At 39.5% G+C, this 18,271-nt stretch overlaps 1 protein-coding gene across 1 annotated transcript in view; it reads left to right on the forward strand.

Annotated features, from left to right (window-relative positions):
- Positions 1-18,271, forward strand: part of WDR64 (WD repeat domain 64) — a 151,190-nt gene that overhangs the window by 92,600 nt on the left and 40,319 nt on the right. The window contains exons 12-15 of the mRNA XM_035010942.1: positions 1,174-1,300; positions 6,348-6,496; positions 8,669-8,792; positions 11,191-11,366. Coding sequence (XP_034866833.1) covers positions 1,174-1,300; positions 6,348-6,496; positions 8,669-8,792; positions 11,191-11,366 — 576 coding nt within the window. The remainder of the gene's footprint in view (positions 1-1,173; positions 1,301-6,347; positions 6,497-8,668; positions 8,793-11,190; positions 11,367-18,271) is intronic.

The raw sequence follows: 18,271 nt of genomic DNA on the forward strand, positions 1-18,271 counted from the left end.
TGAGGTTTTGAACTCAATTACAAGTGTCTCAAGAAGTCAGTATCTCCCTGTTAACAAAACTGCTTAAAGTTTTATATCTAGTTCTACAGTGATCACTCAATTACTCAACAAATATTCCAATTTAATAGGCTAATAATGACAATTATAAAATGAAAATATTATTTAAGGATGCATGCTAGAAAACGTCACCTTGATCAAATCACACTTCTTTCTGAAATTCAATCACACTACAACTTGCTTACAAAAACAGAATAATGAAGAAGACTAAGATGGACCAGTTATTTCAAGTGACAAAGAGTAAATTTGACCTACTTCTGCTGAATTTGTACTTTATTGTTCTTTCTATTCTCTTGTAATAACCCAAGCTCTATTTAAGTAATTACATAGTTCTTTCCTTTCTCAAAGGAGAACTTAAATAACCTAGTTCCCCATACTCTTACCATAGCTAACCCATCCCTAAAAACTGCTTTCTGTAATTCTTACATCCCTGGGCAAGAGGAAGGAGAAGCACTTAGAAACCTCATTTAGTAAGATGCTCCATCTTTTTATTTAAAAAAGATTATTTATTTATTTAATTTATAGAAAGAACACAATTGGGGGGAAGGGCAGAGGGAGAGGGAGAGAGAGAATCTCAAGCAGGCTCCACGCTGAGCACAGAGCCCGACACAGGGCTTGATCTCACAACCCTGAGATCATGACCTGAGCAGAAATCAAGAGTCGGATACTCAACCAGTTGAGCCACCCAGTCGCCCCAATGTTCTATCTTCTTAAGTTATAAAAGAACAATCTGAAACCTTCCACTTAAAATATGTCTTCTTTCTAATTTCCAATCCATAGTGTAGAGAGAAATGTGGGTTCATTTGAACTCTAAGTCATGATCAGTCCTCCAAATTCTTAAAGAATAATAAATACTGTATTTCTCTGTAGTGATAGAAAAATCCAGTTCCTTTAAGCAAATCTGTAATCACTGCTGCTATATTTCTTTGATATTTAACAAACAATAATCGAACCAAGACCAAATCGGAGTCTAGCAAATGTGTGCTCATCACATAAATCATACTTGTTGCAAGTTGTTAAGAGCATACCGTGGACTTTGAAAATGCTTCACTTAAATAACTTTGAGTGGGGAACGGAAGGTATAAAAGTGGTGAACTGTGTCCCTTTTTCTCCCAGGTTTTCAGGGTGTGGGATGTACAGACTCTTTCGCTATTACAAGTCTTCCATGACAGCCATGGAGGACCAGGAGACATGCAGATTTATTCTATGGTTTACGATTCCAATCATGGCATGCTTATTACAGGTAAGTGTACCCAATTAATGGCAGACAAAACTCATATCTTAACTTTTAGCCTTTTTCTTATTATGTTCAATTAGCCAACATACAGTAAATCATTCATTTTTGATGTAGTGTTCAGCGATTCATTAGTTAACGTATAACATCCAGTGCTCATCCCAACATGTGCCCTCCTTAATACCCATCACCCGGCTACTTCATCCCGCACCCCCTCCATTCTGTAACCCTCAGTTTGTTTCCCAGAGTCCAGACTCTCTCATGGTGTGTCTCCCTCTCTGTTTTTTTCCCATTCAGTTATCCCTCCCTTCCCCTGTGGTCCTCTGCACTATTCCTTATGTTCCATATATGAGTGAAACCATATGATAATTGTCTTTCTCTGCTTGACTTACTTCACTTAGCATAATCTCCTCCAGTTCCAACCATGTCGATGCAAATGGTGGGTATTTATCCTTTCTGATGGCTGAGTAACATTCCATTGTATATATAAACCACATCTTCTTTATTCATTCGTCAGTTGAAGGGCATCTTGGCTCCTTCCACAGTTTGGCTATTGTGGACATTGCTGCTGTGAACATTGGGGTGCACGTGTCCCTTCTTTTCATTACATCTGTATCTCTAGGGTAAATACCTAGTAGTGAAATTGCTGGGTCATAGGGTAGCTCTATTTTTAATGTCTTGAGGAACCTCCATACTGTTTTCCAGAGTGGACTTTTAGCCTTTTTTTAACTAGCACTTGAGCACTAACTAGACGAAAAACAGAAGTAGAAGGGGAATGTGTTAACTGTGATTTATCAGAGTAGATATTTAATTCAGTTCCATTCCTTCCTGTCTTTCCATGGCCAGGTTGATAAAATATGTAACTGCACTTCTTGAAAAAAAAAACAGGTCAGTGCTCTAAGTTCTTGAGCCTAGAAAGATAGCCTTACCCCTCCCCACCCTGCACCCCTCCACTTCCCCACCCCCTGCTCACATGCTAGATCTCTCTCTCTCTAATAAAACAACAACAACAACAAAAACCCACCAGGTTAAAAGGTAGAGCTGGGATTCAATCCCAAAGCATCTGGCTTCTGAAACCACATTCTTTCTCTGTAACTGCATTGTTTCCACAGCAGTAGTATAACTCACTGAAAACATAGAGGATTACCACAGGTTCACAAGCATATCTAGTTTTGTTGGTGTCAGTTCTGAATAAAGCTGAATAAAGCAAGAAGCAGCATGTGATGTGTTGCTGCATAAAAGGCAAAGCCAGTTCCGTTTTGACTCTTGGGAGCTGGAATATGAACCATCTTCGAGTGACTACACCAGCATCAATGCCCCCGTTCCTCAGAGAGGCAATTTGGCCCCATGCATTCTGGTACTGAGACAGAAGGTGCTGACCTTCCCACCTGCCTCTGCTTCTACACAATAAAGTGAAGAGAGAATAGTGTCCTAAATGACAGATCCGTAGTGCTGATGCCAACAGATGTGTTGCCTCCTTTACTTGTTGCCTCTTAAAAACACACTTCCTGAAGACACAAAACATTCTGCTAGGCCTTTAGGTTAAACACTGTTCACATGCATGCCTTCAGGCTTTAGAAGAAAAATGAACAACATTAACAATACTTCTTCCTTCTGGAACCCCAACCCAGAATGCATTTCCTAAGCATTTTCCCACTGACCACCTGTTCTGAGTTCCTGTGGGATTAATTAGGCAGGGAAATAGTTGGTGCTATCTGAGCTGGTGGAGAATATAATTATTTTTAACTCTGGGTTTTTTTTTTTTTTTTTACTGGATTTGGAGTGAACTAGCACTTCATGCTTGATAAGACGATTTTACATCTTGTAAAACAGAACTTAATTCTAAGTGTAAGCACTCCTCTTCTATATTAGCTCCTCCAAAAATAACATGCTAATAACTGCAAGCCTATTTTCTCCTAGTACCCCACTTGCATGTTTGATTATGGGCTCAGCATTTACAACCCACTTATCACCAGAGTAACTAAGGACTCAAGTATCAAGACAAAAGAAGAAGAGGAAAAGGAGGAGGAGGAAAATCAAGATTCTTTCCAGTTTTGTGTAATTCTGATAGTACTTTGCTTACAAAAATATACAGCTCTGTGTATTGCTTACATTGACAGCAGCCATCAATTTGACATCAGAATTACATGAAGCTTATCTCCCAGACTTTATTTCGTGCTTTGATTCCAAAGAAGCCACCATAGTAATCTTCTAAACCCTGATGACAGCAGCATCACATTCTGGAAATGTTTTGTAGAATATACTGTTGTTACTGTCACCATTGTTCATATTATTCCTCTATTATGACAACTCGTTTTTGTAAAGTTCTTTTACAAAGTGCTTTCATGCACTTTATTTCATTTGACCTGCACAACCACCACAGGAGGTAGGAATTATTATTTATCCTATTTTATAAATGACACACTAAATATTAAACAGTTCAACTGACTAGGAGGAAAACACCAGGTTGGGGTACCTGGGGGGCTCAGTCAGTTAAACATACAACTCTTGATTTTGGCTCAAGTCATGATCTCAGGGTCATGAGATCAAGCCCCAGGTTGAGCTCTGTGTGCTCCCCCCCCACCCCTCCACTTCCCCACACCCTGCTCACATGCTTGATCTCTCTCTCTCTCTGATAAAACAACAACAACAACAAAAACCCACCAGGTTAAAAGGTAGAGCTGGGATTCAATCCCAAAGCATCTGGCTTCTGAAACCACATTCTTTCTCTTTAACTGCATTGTTTCCACAGCAGTAGTATAACTCACTGAAAACATAGAGGATTACCACAGGTTCACAAGTATATCTAGCTTTGTTGGTGTCAGTTCTGAATAAAGCTAGTCACAATATAATGTTAAAGGATCTACCAGGAAGTTCCAAGTGTTGGCTATCTGGCTACCATATTCCTGTCATATTTCTATATTAGATTATTTGAACAGAGAAACTTTTTAAAATTTTATTATGTTATGTTAGTCATCATACATTACCTCATTAGTTTTTGGTGTAGTGTTCCATGATTCATTGTTTGCATATAACACCCAGTGCTCCATTCAATATATGCCCTCCTTAATACCCATCACTGAGCTAACCCATCCCCACACCCCCTCCCCTCTAAAACCCTCAGTTTGTTTCTCAGAGTCCATAGTCTCTCATGGTTTGTCTCCCCCTCCAATTCCCTCCTTTCATTTTTCCCTTCCTACTATCTTCTTCTTTTTTTTTTTTTTTTTACATATAATGTATTATTTGTTTCAGAGGTACAGGTCTGTGATTCATCAGTCTTAACACAATTCACAGTGCTCACCATAGCACGTACCCTCCCCAATGTCCATCACCCAGCCACCCTATCCCTCCACCCCCCTCCACTCCAGCAACCCTCAGTTTGTTTCCTATGATTAAGAGTCTCTTATGGTTTGTCTCCCTCTCTGGTTTCATCTTGTTTCATTTTTTCCTCCCTTCCCCTATGATTCTCTGTCTTGTTTCTCAAATTCCTCATATCAGTGAGATCATATGATACTTGTCTTTCTCTGATTGACTTATTTCACTTAGCATAATACCCTCTAGTTCCATCCACATCATTGCAAATGGCAAGATTTCATTTTTTGGATGGCTGCATAATATTCCATTATATATATATACCACATCTTCTTTATCCATTCATTTGTTGATGGACATCTTGGCTCTTTCCATTGTTTGGCTATTGTGGACATTTTTGCTATAAACATTGGGGTGCACGTATCCCTTCGGATCATTACATTAGTATCTTTGGGGTAAATAGCCAATAGTGCAATTGCTGGGTCATAGGGTAGCTCTATTTTCAACTTTTTGAGGAACCTCCATACTGTTTTCCAGAGTGGCTGCACCAGTTTGCATTCCCACCAACAGTGTAGGAGGTGAACTGAGAAATATTACCAGAAAAACCTTTTAAATCCTTCTTTACACAAGAACAGATTTTATCTTAAAATTTAAGCAGCTTAGGAAAGGGCTTCGTTAAATCCTGGGGCACCGTTTCCTAACAGGTGAGATTGGAAAATCGTGAGAAACTCAATACAAAGTGTTGACCTTTGATAATTTAATCTCCAAAACAATAAGAGAAGCTTCATTTTGTTTGATCTTTGAAATGCTTTGAGATTCTTTTTTTTTTTAAGATTTTATTTATTTATTTATTTGAGAGAGAGAATGAGAGAGAGAGAGAGCATGAGATGGGGGAGGGTCAGAGGGAGAAGCAGACTCCCCGCTGAGCAGGGAGCCCGATGCGAGACTCGATCCCGGGACTCCAGGATCATGACCTGAGCCGAAGGCAGTGGCTTAACCAACTGAGCCACCCAGGCGCCCAAATGCTTTGAGATTCTTATTTGTATTTCTAGACATTACACCAAAACAGAATGCGTAGTTAATTTTGACAGTTAAATCACATTTGCCATTTGTAGTATCCCTGTAAAACCAAACCAGCACCCTTAGGAAAATGCAAATAAGGTATACCTGCTCTTCAACTACTTCCCCAAGTTGATTTGGAAATTAATCTTATTTAATATTGATGTTGTAAGCACTGGCTTGTAACCGTTCTCATTCATTACATTTAATAAGACCATGTATACAGAGTGCTTTATCATTTGTTCATCAGAAAAGTCTCTCTAACAATAAATTCCAATCACTAAATGGAAGCTTACCTTCAGCAGAAAGCTGCCCATCACTGTGATTACTATACACCAGATGGAGAGGCATGGGGCAGGCACTCTCAAGAATGAAAAATGTAGACAATAAAAAAACAGAAAAATAGGGATCACTGAAAAGAGAATATCAATGAATCCAAATAGCTTGTACTTGAAAATTAATGACGCCCTCAAGGAATGCTTTTCTCTTGCTGAATAACATTTGCTTTATTTGTCAAAAATGTTTTAGAGAAAATAAGCATATCTTCACCACATCAGATATCCTAGGAATTGATATTACTAATCTCACAGATGGGTTGTTTCCAAACACAACCGACTGGGTAAAGTTCTTTGTGATTCAAAACTTCTAATGTTGGGTATTTGTGAGATTCTTATTTCTGTTCCAGGATCTAGTGTCATGGACATGTACCCTCTGACCAGAATGGTACAAGATACAAAACAGATTCCTCACACTCATGAACGAGAAATCAATGTCATGCTTTACAACAGATATTTTCACCAAGTACTTACTATCTGTTCTGAATCCATCATTAAGGTAAGTATATATTGGCTCTTCAGAAAGAAAAAGGCAAAATAGAATGTTCTCTTTTTACAGGTAAGTCTTTCAGTGATTAAGTAAATGTAGTGGCACGTGTGATGAGACTTGGCAGTAGAGCTATTTTTAAGCACTCATGAACCCATGAAAAACAAGTATTTTAAGCCAGGTCAGACTGCTTGCTATTAAGCTGCATCCTCAATTAAATAAATAAAGCTAGTTTTACTATCAGAATAGGAACTTTAAAGGAAATATACCAAGGAAAGAGTACTAAGATGGATGGATGGATGGATGGATGGATGGATGGATGGATGGATAGATAGATAGATGATAGATAGATAGATAGATACATACATACATACATACATACATACATACATACTTACATACATACATACATACATACATACATACATACATACATACATTTTTAATCCGAGCTATGGGCAGAGGATATGGTAAGAAGGAAGGGAGAGGAATTTATAAGGTTTACTATAACCCCTATAGGTGCAGGATATGTGCCAAGTGCCTTAAATCCATGATCTTATTTAATCTTCACACCGGTTCCGTGTGGACAGATAAAGGGTTCCATTTTAAAGATGAGGAAACTAGGAGCCATGGCGTTCAAGCAACTTGCCCCAGATCACATAATTAGTAAGCATCATAACTGGGATGTGCACCCAGGTTGGTCTATTCCTCTGCATTCCACTGCCTTGACACTACCATGCTCCCCAGAGGCCAGGGTATGCAGCCATCCTAAGTGCATCATCTGGCAGTGATGGCTGGCAGGGTTTGCTTCGGAGGGCCATCCTTTTATTTCATGCATGCTCTCCAAAAGGAGACATCTGGAGCAGTAGAGAGCATCCTCTGGAGACCCTTTAAGTCCCCTCTCAATCTCTGACTTTCTATGTTGATCTGCTGGAGATTTTCTCAGGCCAAAATCTCAGGAGTTCAGTTAATGACCACCTACTTCTTATAATGCCTACAGAATAAGTAGAGGAAAACTAAAACTAAAACCTACTCCATTTTCACGAACTATGGACTTCTAGGGGGGAAATGGTTTCCCTGTAAGGGGAGAAGGGGGCAAGGAATGCATCTAGGTGCGTTTTCATACCTGATTGATTGGTTTAAGAGGGAGCATACTTCAGGCCAGAACATGGGTGACCTCTGAGACCCGTTCATGCCGTGGCACGCATTTCTCTTCTCCTTTAAGGACCTCGTCTGTACTGGGGGCACTCAGAGGTTGAGAACGTGGGCTCTCAGTCCAGACTGGCCTCATTCAGGTCAGTCAGTGGCCCTTGGTCGGCCTCTAGACGATTCCACGAGTCCCCTCTGGTCCTGCTCTCCCTCCTTGATTCTAGCTATGACGGCTGTCTTCAGCTCCCTGGAGGGACAATGTGCCTTCCCATCTCTGGCCCTTTGCTCATACTGCCTCTGCCCCACAGACCTTGAGGGCGACCATCTGTCCTGCCAGTGCAGTTTCATTACTCACTGACAGTCTAGTTTACATGTGAACATGGCAGATCCATGAAGAAGGAGAGATTTAGACCAAAAGGCTGAAGGTCTAGAACTTCAAATGTGTTTCCAAAGAGAAAGAATGTTGTGTCTTGACATGTTTCTGGATTTTCTGATTACACCCAACCTGATTACACAGACAGCCTTCTCTGAAATCTCTCTCTCCCTCCCTCTAAGAGTGAGGCCCGTGTCCCTAATCAGAACAATTCTTGGAAAGGTCAATGAGCTCCTTCCTCAGGGTTCTCTTATTCTGTCCTGTGACTCCTGGCTGATTTGGATGAGTGCCAACAGGGAATAAACTCAGTTTGATTTTTTTGTCAGCTATACTTGTAATGGTTACATTGCTATCTGGCTGCTAATCTGGTTTCGTGCTCACAGTAGTAAAATTGCTACTTTCTCCACAGCCAAGCCTGCCGGGAACAGTCACTGCCTGTCTCGGCTGCCTAGGTATACAGCCGACACACTCCAGGATCCCACAAGAACTACTAGATGGCACTGCATCTGTTAGAGTGTTCTTTGATCAAACCAACATTCAGGGCAGGAGTACCAATTTTAGAAGGGCAGAGTACCAATTTTGAGGATGTTTTGAATATTACAAAATTTTTGTAAAAGCTGAAAGGTATATGGATGATTTGATTTTTTTGTTCTTTCCTACAGGTTTGGGAACTCGAGACTGGCCTCCAAATATACCAGATTTTAGACCCTCATGGCTTCAGTGTTGAACTGACTGCTGCAGCTATTGATGAAACTGGATTTCTTTTTGCCACAGGAGCATATAATGGTCAGATTCATATCCAGAATAAGGCCTCCCTGCTTTAATGCCCTGAGAATTTGTGCTAGGAACTCATCCATTGTGTGGGCTAGAGAGAGAGCATGAAGCAGGCTGGAATGTGTCAGCATGCAGGACAGACTGTTCTGCCTGACTGAACATCAGCAGACTCTTCTGTAATGGGCATCAGAGTCCTGGTATCAATACCTCACATCACATTTATATTATTGCTTTAACATTTGCAAAAGTCTTTCACGTGTATCTCATTCTATCTTTGGCAGGACTTGTGTTGCACTGACTCCTTTTGTCCTTTTACTTTGGGGTACCATCAGCTAAGAGGTGGACATTTAGATTTAGTACTTGCCGATAATATTTTTACTGACAGTAGATTTGGGGACCAGACAAAAATCCAGCCAACTCTGTTATACAACACCCAGAATTCTATATTGGACTTGTTTATGAGTCTCAGCTCCTTGGGGACATGTGCCATGTCAAACTTGAGAAGATGTCAAGCTTAGGTGGTGTTATGTTGCTTGCTGCTCCTTATGCTATGGAACACTGTGTAGAACTTTCTAGAACTAAGCATTCCAGCCTGCCTCACCTTTCACCTCACCTTGCTCTGACCTCCCATGAAAGAATTACTTTATCTAGACAGTATGACCGACTTGTATGCACTACTCATAGTTTATTTATTCTAGAGATATATTTACTAAAGAAATTCTTACTTGGAAGCCAGTTGGTGGGATGAGTGAACATCCTGATGTGAAAGTCTGATTTTTCACCATGTGACAGATAACGTCCACATGAAATGAAATCATGAATGCTAAGTTGATGGGGTGTGAATAAATGCAACTGCTCTGCATGTGGGACAATTCTTAAGAAAGCAGTCTTAACTGCTCTAGAAGCACTCTCTACACACATATGAAAATCAGTTATAATAGAACTTCTGAGCAGTGGACACAACTGTTACCAGGCATAAGCGTCAGCAATTCATACAGATGACTAAGATAGTTTTGTTTTCATGCAAGCAAGTCCATTTCATTGTTAGTGCTAGGGTCTAGAATTTCTTTCAACATGGACAGTTTGTTCTCCTCAGAGGTCACTGACAAAGATGCTGCAACATCCTAGGACACCCTGGAAAGTAGGATTCTCTGACTCTCAGAGCAGCTCTGCTCACAAGCCAGCAGTTCCCCTCATTCCCACCCACCCACCCACCACCTAAGCCAAGCAAAACTTCTTCCCACCCTCTGCCCCATTTAATTTGGCTGCTAAAGTCTCAAGGTAGCAGGAAATCTGGGCTGTGACACTGTGGTCCACATATGCAGGACTGAATGAGAGCATTCCTTCTTTTCATTGTTTGTATGACTATGTTCCTCCACAACCATAAAGTGTTTGAGGGCAGGAACCATGCCTGTTCGCTTTGCATTCGCAGCTCCTTGCATAGTGCTGAGTATATAGGGAGAATTTAGTTAGTGTTTAATGATGTTGTGAACAAACAAATGGTAGGAGTTGTGAGTATTGCTGAAAGAGAGAACCTGGCAGAAGGAAATAAAAACAACACAGTGAGAACATTATGGATGTCCAACAGGAATAGAGCTGGGGGATGTGAAGTTGGGGAGTGGGTGGGATTAGGGTCAAGCAAAGGGAAGAAAGTGCTGTGAGGAGCAGTCCACTAGATACTAAACCACTAGAAATGCCCATGTGAAGAGAATTCCTACAAGTGATGATCTAGAAATAGCCATTCAACAACCACACTGTTTATCACACCTCCTGGCCCCTTGATCAAGCTCTCCTAAATCAAATGACCCAAGTTAATTGTAAAGAAAGTATGATTTCAAATGTAAGAAGAAACTCAATGCCTTTGTTGCATTTCCTTCCCATGTAACTGATAAAACAACTCAAAGCTTGATAGATTCCTACCTGCTGGAATTCTTTTAAATGTTTTATTACCCAAAAAAAGCAAAAGTCTTTGAACACATCAGCACCTTAGGAAATGTGATGTCATTGGATTGATCTTTTACTGTGAATGACAATTGTGGCATGATACTAATGAATGGGAAAATATCGGGGAGTATTTAGCAAACTGGAGGGTTTGGGAGAATAAGGGCAGAAAAGAGCCACTTCAGCCAGAAAGCTCAGCTAGGAGAGTCTGAGTGTTTCAAGAAAACTGTCACAAATTTCAAGACCTTGCCTAGTCGTGTTAATTTTTATCAGCCTGTGACAAACAAAGGCATACAGAAATGTATTTTGTGCACAGCAAGGCTGAGATTCACTCGTCAGTCTTAGTAGAAAATAAATATAGGATAAATTGTTGGCAGAACGCTTTCAATTAGATCAATTTTGTCTGAGATAAAAGCCAAGCTTTCTATAAGTTATTTGTATCTACATAGTCTTCTTCCTGTGTGCTTAGGAACAATTAAAATCTGGGATTTCGGCAGTGGGCAGGAGATGAAAGTGTTGCCGGAAGGGAAAGACTGGAAGGAGGAAGAACATTGGCTTCGGCGCCTGATTTTCCTGAAAGCCCAGGAAAAACACCAGCATTTGGTCCTCACCTTGGAGCGCAATGGGAAAATCAAAATGGTCCAGGTGTGTGATCCCAGTTTTATATTTGTACTCTATGTGCTCTTCTTGGGAAAATCGGCGGAGTTATTGGATGAGCCCCATTTCATTCTTCTCCTGCCAGTCAGCTGGGAATAGCATTTCTCCACCAGTCTTCCTAGGAGTTTCTTAATTAAGAGCATCCTTGCCCAGGTCCAAGCCAAGAGCAAAAAAGAATGGCTACTCAGGGACAGCATCTCACCCACCCAGGGTTTGCTGAAGGATTAGTCAGGAACCTCTGGAGCAGGTATCAGCAAGGTGAAACTTACCCACAGCTGCCACCTCTGACATTGTTTATACCCTCATCTGGGGATAATTCACTGCAGAGCTGCTCCCCAGCAGGCTCTGTGAAAGGGAGCAGTGATTCCTCTCTGTCCTGAGAACCCATAATGCATTCAGGGATGCTCAAGTCACTTTTTCAGTTTGTCACCAAAATTGCTTTGTTTACTTTAAGGTTAATGATGCAATCTGCTCAGGGCCATTTCGGGAGGATTGAGGTAGTCTAATTTATTTTTTCTGTGAGTCTGTTACCTCCAAAGAATGCTAATGCCTACTTCATATTTAATGAAGGCTAGATCATTTATCCTGGTTACTGAGTGGATCTCTCTCTGCCTAGAACTCAAGGACTCTTTGACTTTATTTTCCCCTTCTGAAAGCTAAGATCAGAAAAAAAAAAATCAAATTAGTTTAGCAATCATGAAATTTCAGCATTATTAAGGTGACTGATGGCTCTACTGCTGGAAAAAAGGAGTGAAAAACATCCCTGATTCAACATATTCTTCCCACGTTGTCTGAGCAATTCAAATAGCAGCATAGGAAGGAATTTCTTAGTAATACACTCTACAACACAACAATGGATTGATTTCCCTTCTTTAAGGTAGTGCAGTTGACCATCAGTATGCTTTTCCTAACAGACGATGACAATAACAAACACTCCTTTTTTAAGGATTGCAAAAAAACAGCCTGGTGCTGTTCCCACATCAAAATTGGTTTTGGTTTTACTGCAGCATTTGTCACTTTGATTATTCTCGTTCTCCATGTCTCCAAAATCTATAGACTGAGCTTGATGAAGATTGAAAATCTCTCTTATTTGTACTTGTATTCTTGCTGTGCCCTGAGCAGGTGCTCATCAAGGATTGAGAAAATGAAGAAATACAGGAAACGTTTTATAAAATATACAATAGTAAATGTTTGGGAAGGTTTGGGGGGTTAAAATATTTTATTTATTTATTTGAGAGAGAGCGAGCTAGAGAGAGAGAGAGAGAGTACAGAGGGAGAGGGAGAAGCAGGCTTCCTGCTGAGCAGGGAGCCCGATGTGGGGCTCAATCCCAAGACCCTGAGATCATGATCTGAGCCAAAGGCAGACGCTTACCCAGGTGCCCCAATGTTTGGGAAATTTTAGGGAGTTTTTATTAATGTTTAATAATGTTGGAGGGAAGAGCTTTAAGCTCTAAGCATAATGTCGAAAGCACACTTATAATTTATGGTTAATGCCTTATTACTATTACTCAGTGTTATTTGCCTATTAAAAATAAGATATGGTTTGATTTACATACTTATTTTCTAGAATGACCTTGAACAACATGGGTTTGAACTGTGTGGGTCCACATACATGCAGATTTTTTACAGTACAGTATAGTACTATGCTATACAGTACAGTACTATAAATGTATTTTCTCTTCCTTATGATTTTCTTAATAACACTTTCTTTTCTCTGGCCTACTTTATTGTAAGAATACAGCTTATAATACATAAGACATACAAAATATGTGTTAATCATCTATTTATATTATCAGTAAGGCTTCCAGTCAACAGTAGGATATTAATAGTTAAGTTTTGTGGGAGTCAAAAGTTGTATGTGGATTTTCAACTGAGTAAGGCTCATCACTCCTAACCTGCATGTTGTTCAATGAATGTACTTTCATTCATTCATTTTTTTTTTCAATGAGCATTTAGTAAGTGTGTCTCATGGACCAGAAAGATATCTTCCCTTTCATCATGGAACTTACAGTTTAATATGAAGGATTGATATTGATCTACCTACTACAAGTGTTACAAATACTTGCACAAAGTGTTACATGAATTTACTGTAGTGGGCAGTGCCTAGCCAAAATGGAGCCAGGGAAGATTTCATTTTCCACTGATTTTCAGTGAAGTTCAACACATTTCAAGAAACACTTTTTGTGCTCCATACGTGCTAGATGTTCTTCCAAGTCCCAAGATTCTATGGAAAATAAGGTATTTAGGAACTTGATTATTCAGACCCACCCTCCACTGAAAACAATGAAAAGTTCTGAATAAAATATTTACTGAATCTCTCAACTAGCATTAAAGAGCTGACAATATTAGTAACTAAATAGCAGACAAAAATTTAGTGAAACTGGAGGATGAGAAAGGTAAATGAAGAACTAAAACACCCTTGCTATTTTTTGTCTCAAGGGCATTTTCCAAAGCAAATGAGGTTTCAATTTGGGAGACTCATCTGATTAGGAGGGACAAAAAAGTCAAGGCCCAGGGCCTGCCTAAGGCAAAGAATTTAATACCATGTCCATAATATGCTGGGACCCAAAAGTTACACTATCAGCATAAAGGTAAACCAGAAAGAAAGAAACCAGCCTCCCAAGAGCAAGGCAGGAAAAGCTGCCCTCACACAGAACCAAGCAGGGAAGAAGGGAGAAGAGTAGGAAAACAAAACAAGATGAGACAAAACCCTGTCCCTCAGAACTGTGGCCACAAGTGTCTCATATGCATTTACAGGCTAGATTGGCAATGCTTAGGGGTCAAGGAAATCTCAGCTATGAACTTGATTTAAAACTGGTAGTTTTGACAGGCACCTGGCAGAAACAAGTACAAATCCATTCTGGAGAAAGGCACATTCCCTCAGACCAGAGTCAGGATAATTAAGTGCACAAGAAAACTAGACAAGAAGGTTTGGGCACAGATATAAGTAAATAGAGCAAAACCAGGTCCATATACAACAGAAGTGACATAGCAGATTTGTGTGGCAAGAATATATTTTTCAATAAAAGGTTTTGGAGCAACTAGACATCCATATGGAAAAGAAATATAATTTTTTTCTCCTATCTAAGACTATTCCTTGTGGATTAATGACTTCAAAATATTAATGGAAAGACAAAACAATATAGGGTTTAGCAGTCAATATAGGACAATGTCTTTATGAACTCAAGAGAAAAAGATATCTTAAATAAGACTCAAAAATCACTATTTAAAAAAAGGATATATTTGGTTACACTAAACTAATAACCTTTCTTCATCAGAAGTCATCATGATTAGAGTTAAAAGACAAGAGTAGAGTTAAAGAAGAGATTTGCAACACATAATAACCAACTGAGTTAGTATCCCGAGTTCTTAGATAATAAATAAGGTAATTAGTTCAATAGAAAATGAAAAAAGAGAGGCACTTCATAAAACAGCAAACCCAAATAGCCAATAAACATATACAACATTGCTAAACCTCATTAGTAATCAAGGAAATTCAAATTGGAATTACAGTAGATATAATACACCCAATAGACTGGTTTAAAAAAGTAAATCTGATAATACTAAGTTTCAGCAAGGCTGTGAACCAATAGGAGGGTTCATACGCAGCTAACATTAGTATAAATTGGTACCAACTCTCAGCGAATATTTTGGAATCCTTTAGTTATGGGACTTGATTCAGAAGTCAGTATGTCACTTCACAGTCTTGAAGGAACGATGTTGCCAGTGAGCAGTCCAATGCTGGTCTGATTATTTTTCCTCTGTAACTTATGCATTCTCTCTGCAAACTTAGATGTTATCTTTGTCCCAGAGGTTTAAGGGCTTTGCTTAAATGCATATGTTTTCTCATCAATTCCACAGGAGACTTTTAAATCTGCAGTCCTAGATATTTCTTCCAGCTTAGGAATTGTTTTTGTATTATTATTTGTTTATTAAGTATCTTTTCCGCATCTGTTTTTTTTTTCTAATTCAGGAACCCATACTATTTGCATATTGGGTCTTCTGACTCTATCCTCTCAATTTCTTATATTTTTCTATATGTTTTCTTTTTCTTTTTAGTCATGCTGACTGTTTTGGAATATTTTTCTCTATTTTTAAGCTATTAGTTCAAGTCTCAAAAAGAAATTAATTCTTTTTCAGTTCACCAACCAAATTCTTACATTTGAAGGCCATGTTTTGTTGTTGTTTTGTTTCTGTTTTGAACTTCCTTGAGAACTCTTCAATTTTGCTCAAGTTAACACACTTCCAGCAGTCTAAGTCAAGAATCTGTTCTGCATGCTTTGTCTGTAGTTCTTCCCTCTGGATACTAGCCCCTCTTAGCTACATTTCTTTTTCTGCTCATTAGGATTTGGCTTCTAGAAAAGCACAAGAGGTGGCAATCCTGAGAGGGTGAGGTGTGCAGTCATGCTTTTCCTGAGGGGTGGTTGTTCAGAGTCCCCACAGCACTCCCTGGTGGAGACCACAGCAGGAAGCCTTCTTGCTTCCCATTCTCTCTCCCAATTTCAGAAGTATGGAAGACTCAGGCCAGCTGTTCAGCTACTCCTCAACTCCTTGAGGAACACTAGGTATATGCCATACTTCACATTGCCCCCTGGGCCCACCTCCTCCTGGGGATTTGAGCATATTTGTGGAATAATCACCATGTTCAACTCTTACCCTTGGACTCTCTCCCACCCTGGTCCCCAGGCTTTTGTTCAGCCCAAAGGGTGACAATGCCATAATAACTTTCTTTCCCCAAACTCCAACCCTCATCCTCTGCTTGCCTCCAGAAACTGTTCCTGGAGTCCGAGCCAGGAGTGGAGTACAGGAAAGATGTACCAAGCCACTATCTTCTCGGACTCTCAGCTGCATTAAAGAAACAAATAAGCAAAAACTGCTTCAGTAGTCATATTCTATTACTCGGGGAACTCTGCTAATGTGTAATGAGCTAAGGGGAAGCCCCCATATGATTTTTGTATTTCTTCTTAATGTCTTCAGACCAGTCCTTAATGGCTTGAGCTGTAATGTCTCTCTTGCACTTACATTCTTGGTTTTATTTTCCCAAGTCTCAAAAACATGCTTGGGTACTGCCTGGTCCTGTCACAAACGTCACTGTATGAACTTCTTCAGGCCTGGTCTTCTGGCCATGTCATGGGAAGGCAGATTATGAACTGACTAGCCTGTCAATGCAACGTCCTGACCACAAGAGAAGGAAATAATAATCGTTTCACAATCTGTTTTAAGGAGACAGAATTACATCTTGCTTGTATAAAAAATTTTTATAAATTTGGGATAAATTTGCCCCCAAACCGTTGTTGATAAAAACCATAGATTGGGGTTTATTGGGGCTCTGTCAGTTGAGCATTGGACTCATGATTTCAGCTCAGGTCATGATCTCGGGGTGGTGAGATCAAGCCCCACAATGGGCTCTGCATTCAGCGGGGAGTCTGCTTGAGATTCTCTCTGCCCTTCCCCCATTGTGAGCACACTCTCTCTAAAATAAATAAAATCTTTAAAAAAAACATAGATTGGTAAGATATTACTGTTATAACATCATGAACAGAGTGGTGTGGGAGTTCAGAGATTTCGAGTAATTAACCCAAAAATAGTTCACTCACTAAGAAATTGAGAGGATAGAGTCAGAAGACCCAATATGCAAATAATATGGGTTCCTGAATTAGAAAAGAAACAGATGTGGAAAAGATACTAACACTTCAAATACTGAATACTGAAGACCCACTTACTTCCCTTTATCTGTCCTTCCATCCATGTAACTTTATATGTTTAGTCCTATAGCCCTATATGTGAATCCCTCAGGCATAAGATCTCCCAGGCATTTAATGTAATACATGTTCATAGAATCATGTGAACTACTATTTTCCAGGAGCACAAATTCCTGAAGGCCTATCTGCCAATACCAACCTGAGATAAAAAGTTTTACCACTTAGGTGTGAAATAAGAAAAATAGGGCAATTCTTCATAAGGCTAATTTTACTTTTTATATTTAAAGGTTGTATCTTTCCTACTTGTTGGTATTAAACTATAGCCTTTCTTTTCATAAAATAATGATAGCAGAGTTTCCAGTCCCCTTCTCCCCCACATCCTCTCTTGGTGAAATTAAATGTTAGTAACTCTAAGTCAATATTCCAAAGTTTTTTTTTTTTTTTTCAATTTTACTGCTCAATGGTTTCAGAAAGATTGAGAGCCACCGTGTCCATCAGGGAGGCACATGAACTTAATGAAGCTATTATTCAATATGTCAATGTCTGACCCCACTTCCTGGACATTGCTGAACTTCCTTCTGCTCCCAAAGTGGCACAAACTCTAACCAAAGACCCACCTAGCAGGTAGGAGGACCACTGGCCAGTACTTTTAAATTAACATAGATATGAGATAACAGAGACCTTAGATCACCTAGAAACATAATGCTTTTGAAACATGAAAGAACTTTTATCCATCCACTCACTGAAGTCCTCACTTTACAAACAAGGAAAATACGGCCCAAAGGAAGAGAGATACTTTGCCCAGGCTCTCGCTAGAACGGAGACTGGAAATGTGTTGTCTTCATGTCTAGACCAATATTCTCTCCACTTAACCACAGCTGCTCTCAACCTAAAAGATCTGTGCTTTACTAGCAAAATCACCAACCTTAAAATTTTGACTTTTATTCCCATACAAAAATTAAAACTTCAAAAATTAAGAGCATCTCAACAATAATAACCAGTTAGAAACAGAATGATCACATCATAAGAGCAAACAAAAATATAAGATGCCTAAATAAATTTAACAAAAATATGCAAAAATTTTGTGGAGAAAATTCCTAAAGAACATAAACAATCATCTGAAAATATGGAGAGCTACACCATATTCACAAGATGAGATATCACGAAGATTTCTTTATTACATTCAATAAA

This window comes from Mirounga leonina, unplaced genomic scaffold, assembly GCF_011800145.1.
Source record: "Mirounga leonina isolate KUSES-001 unplaced genomic scaffold, KU_Mleo_1.0 Mir_154, whole genome shotgun sequence".
Lineage (NCBI taxonomy): Eukaryota > Metazoa > Chordata > Mammalia > Carnivora > Phocidae > Mirounga > Mirounga leonina.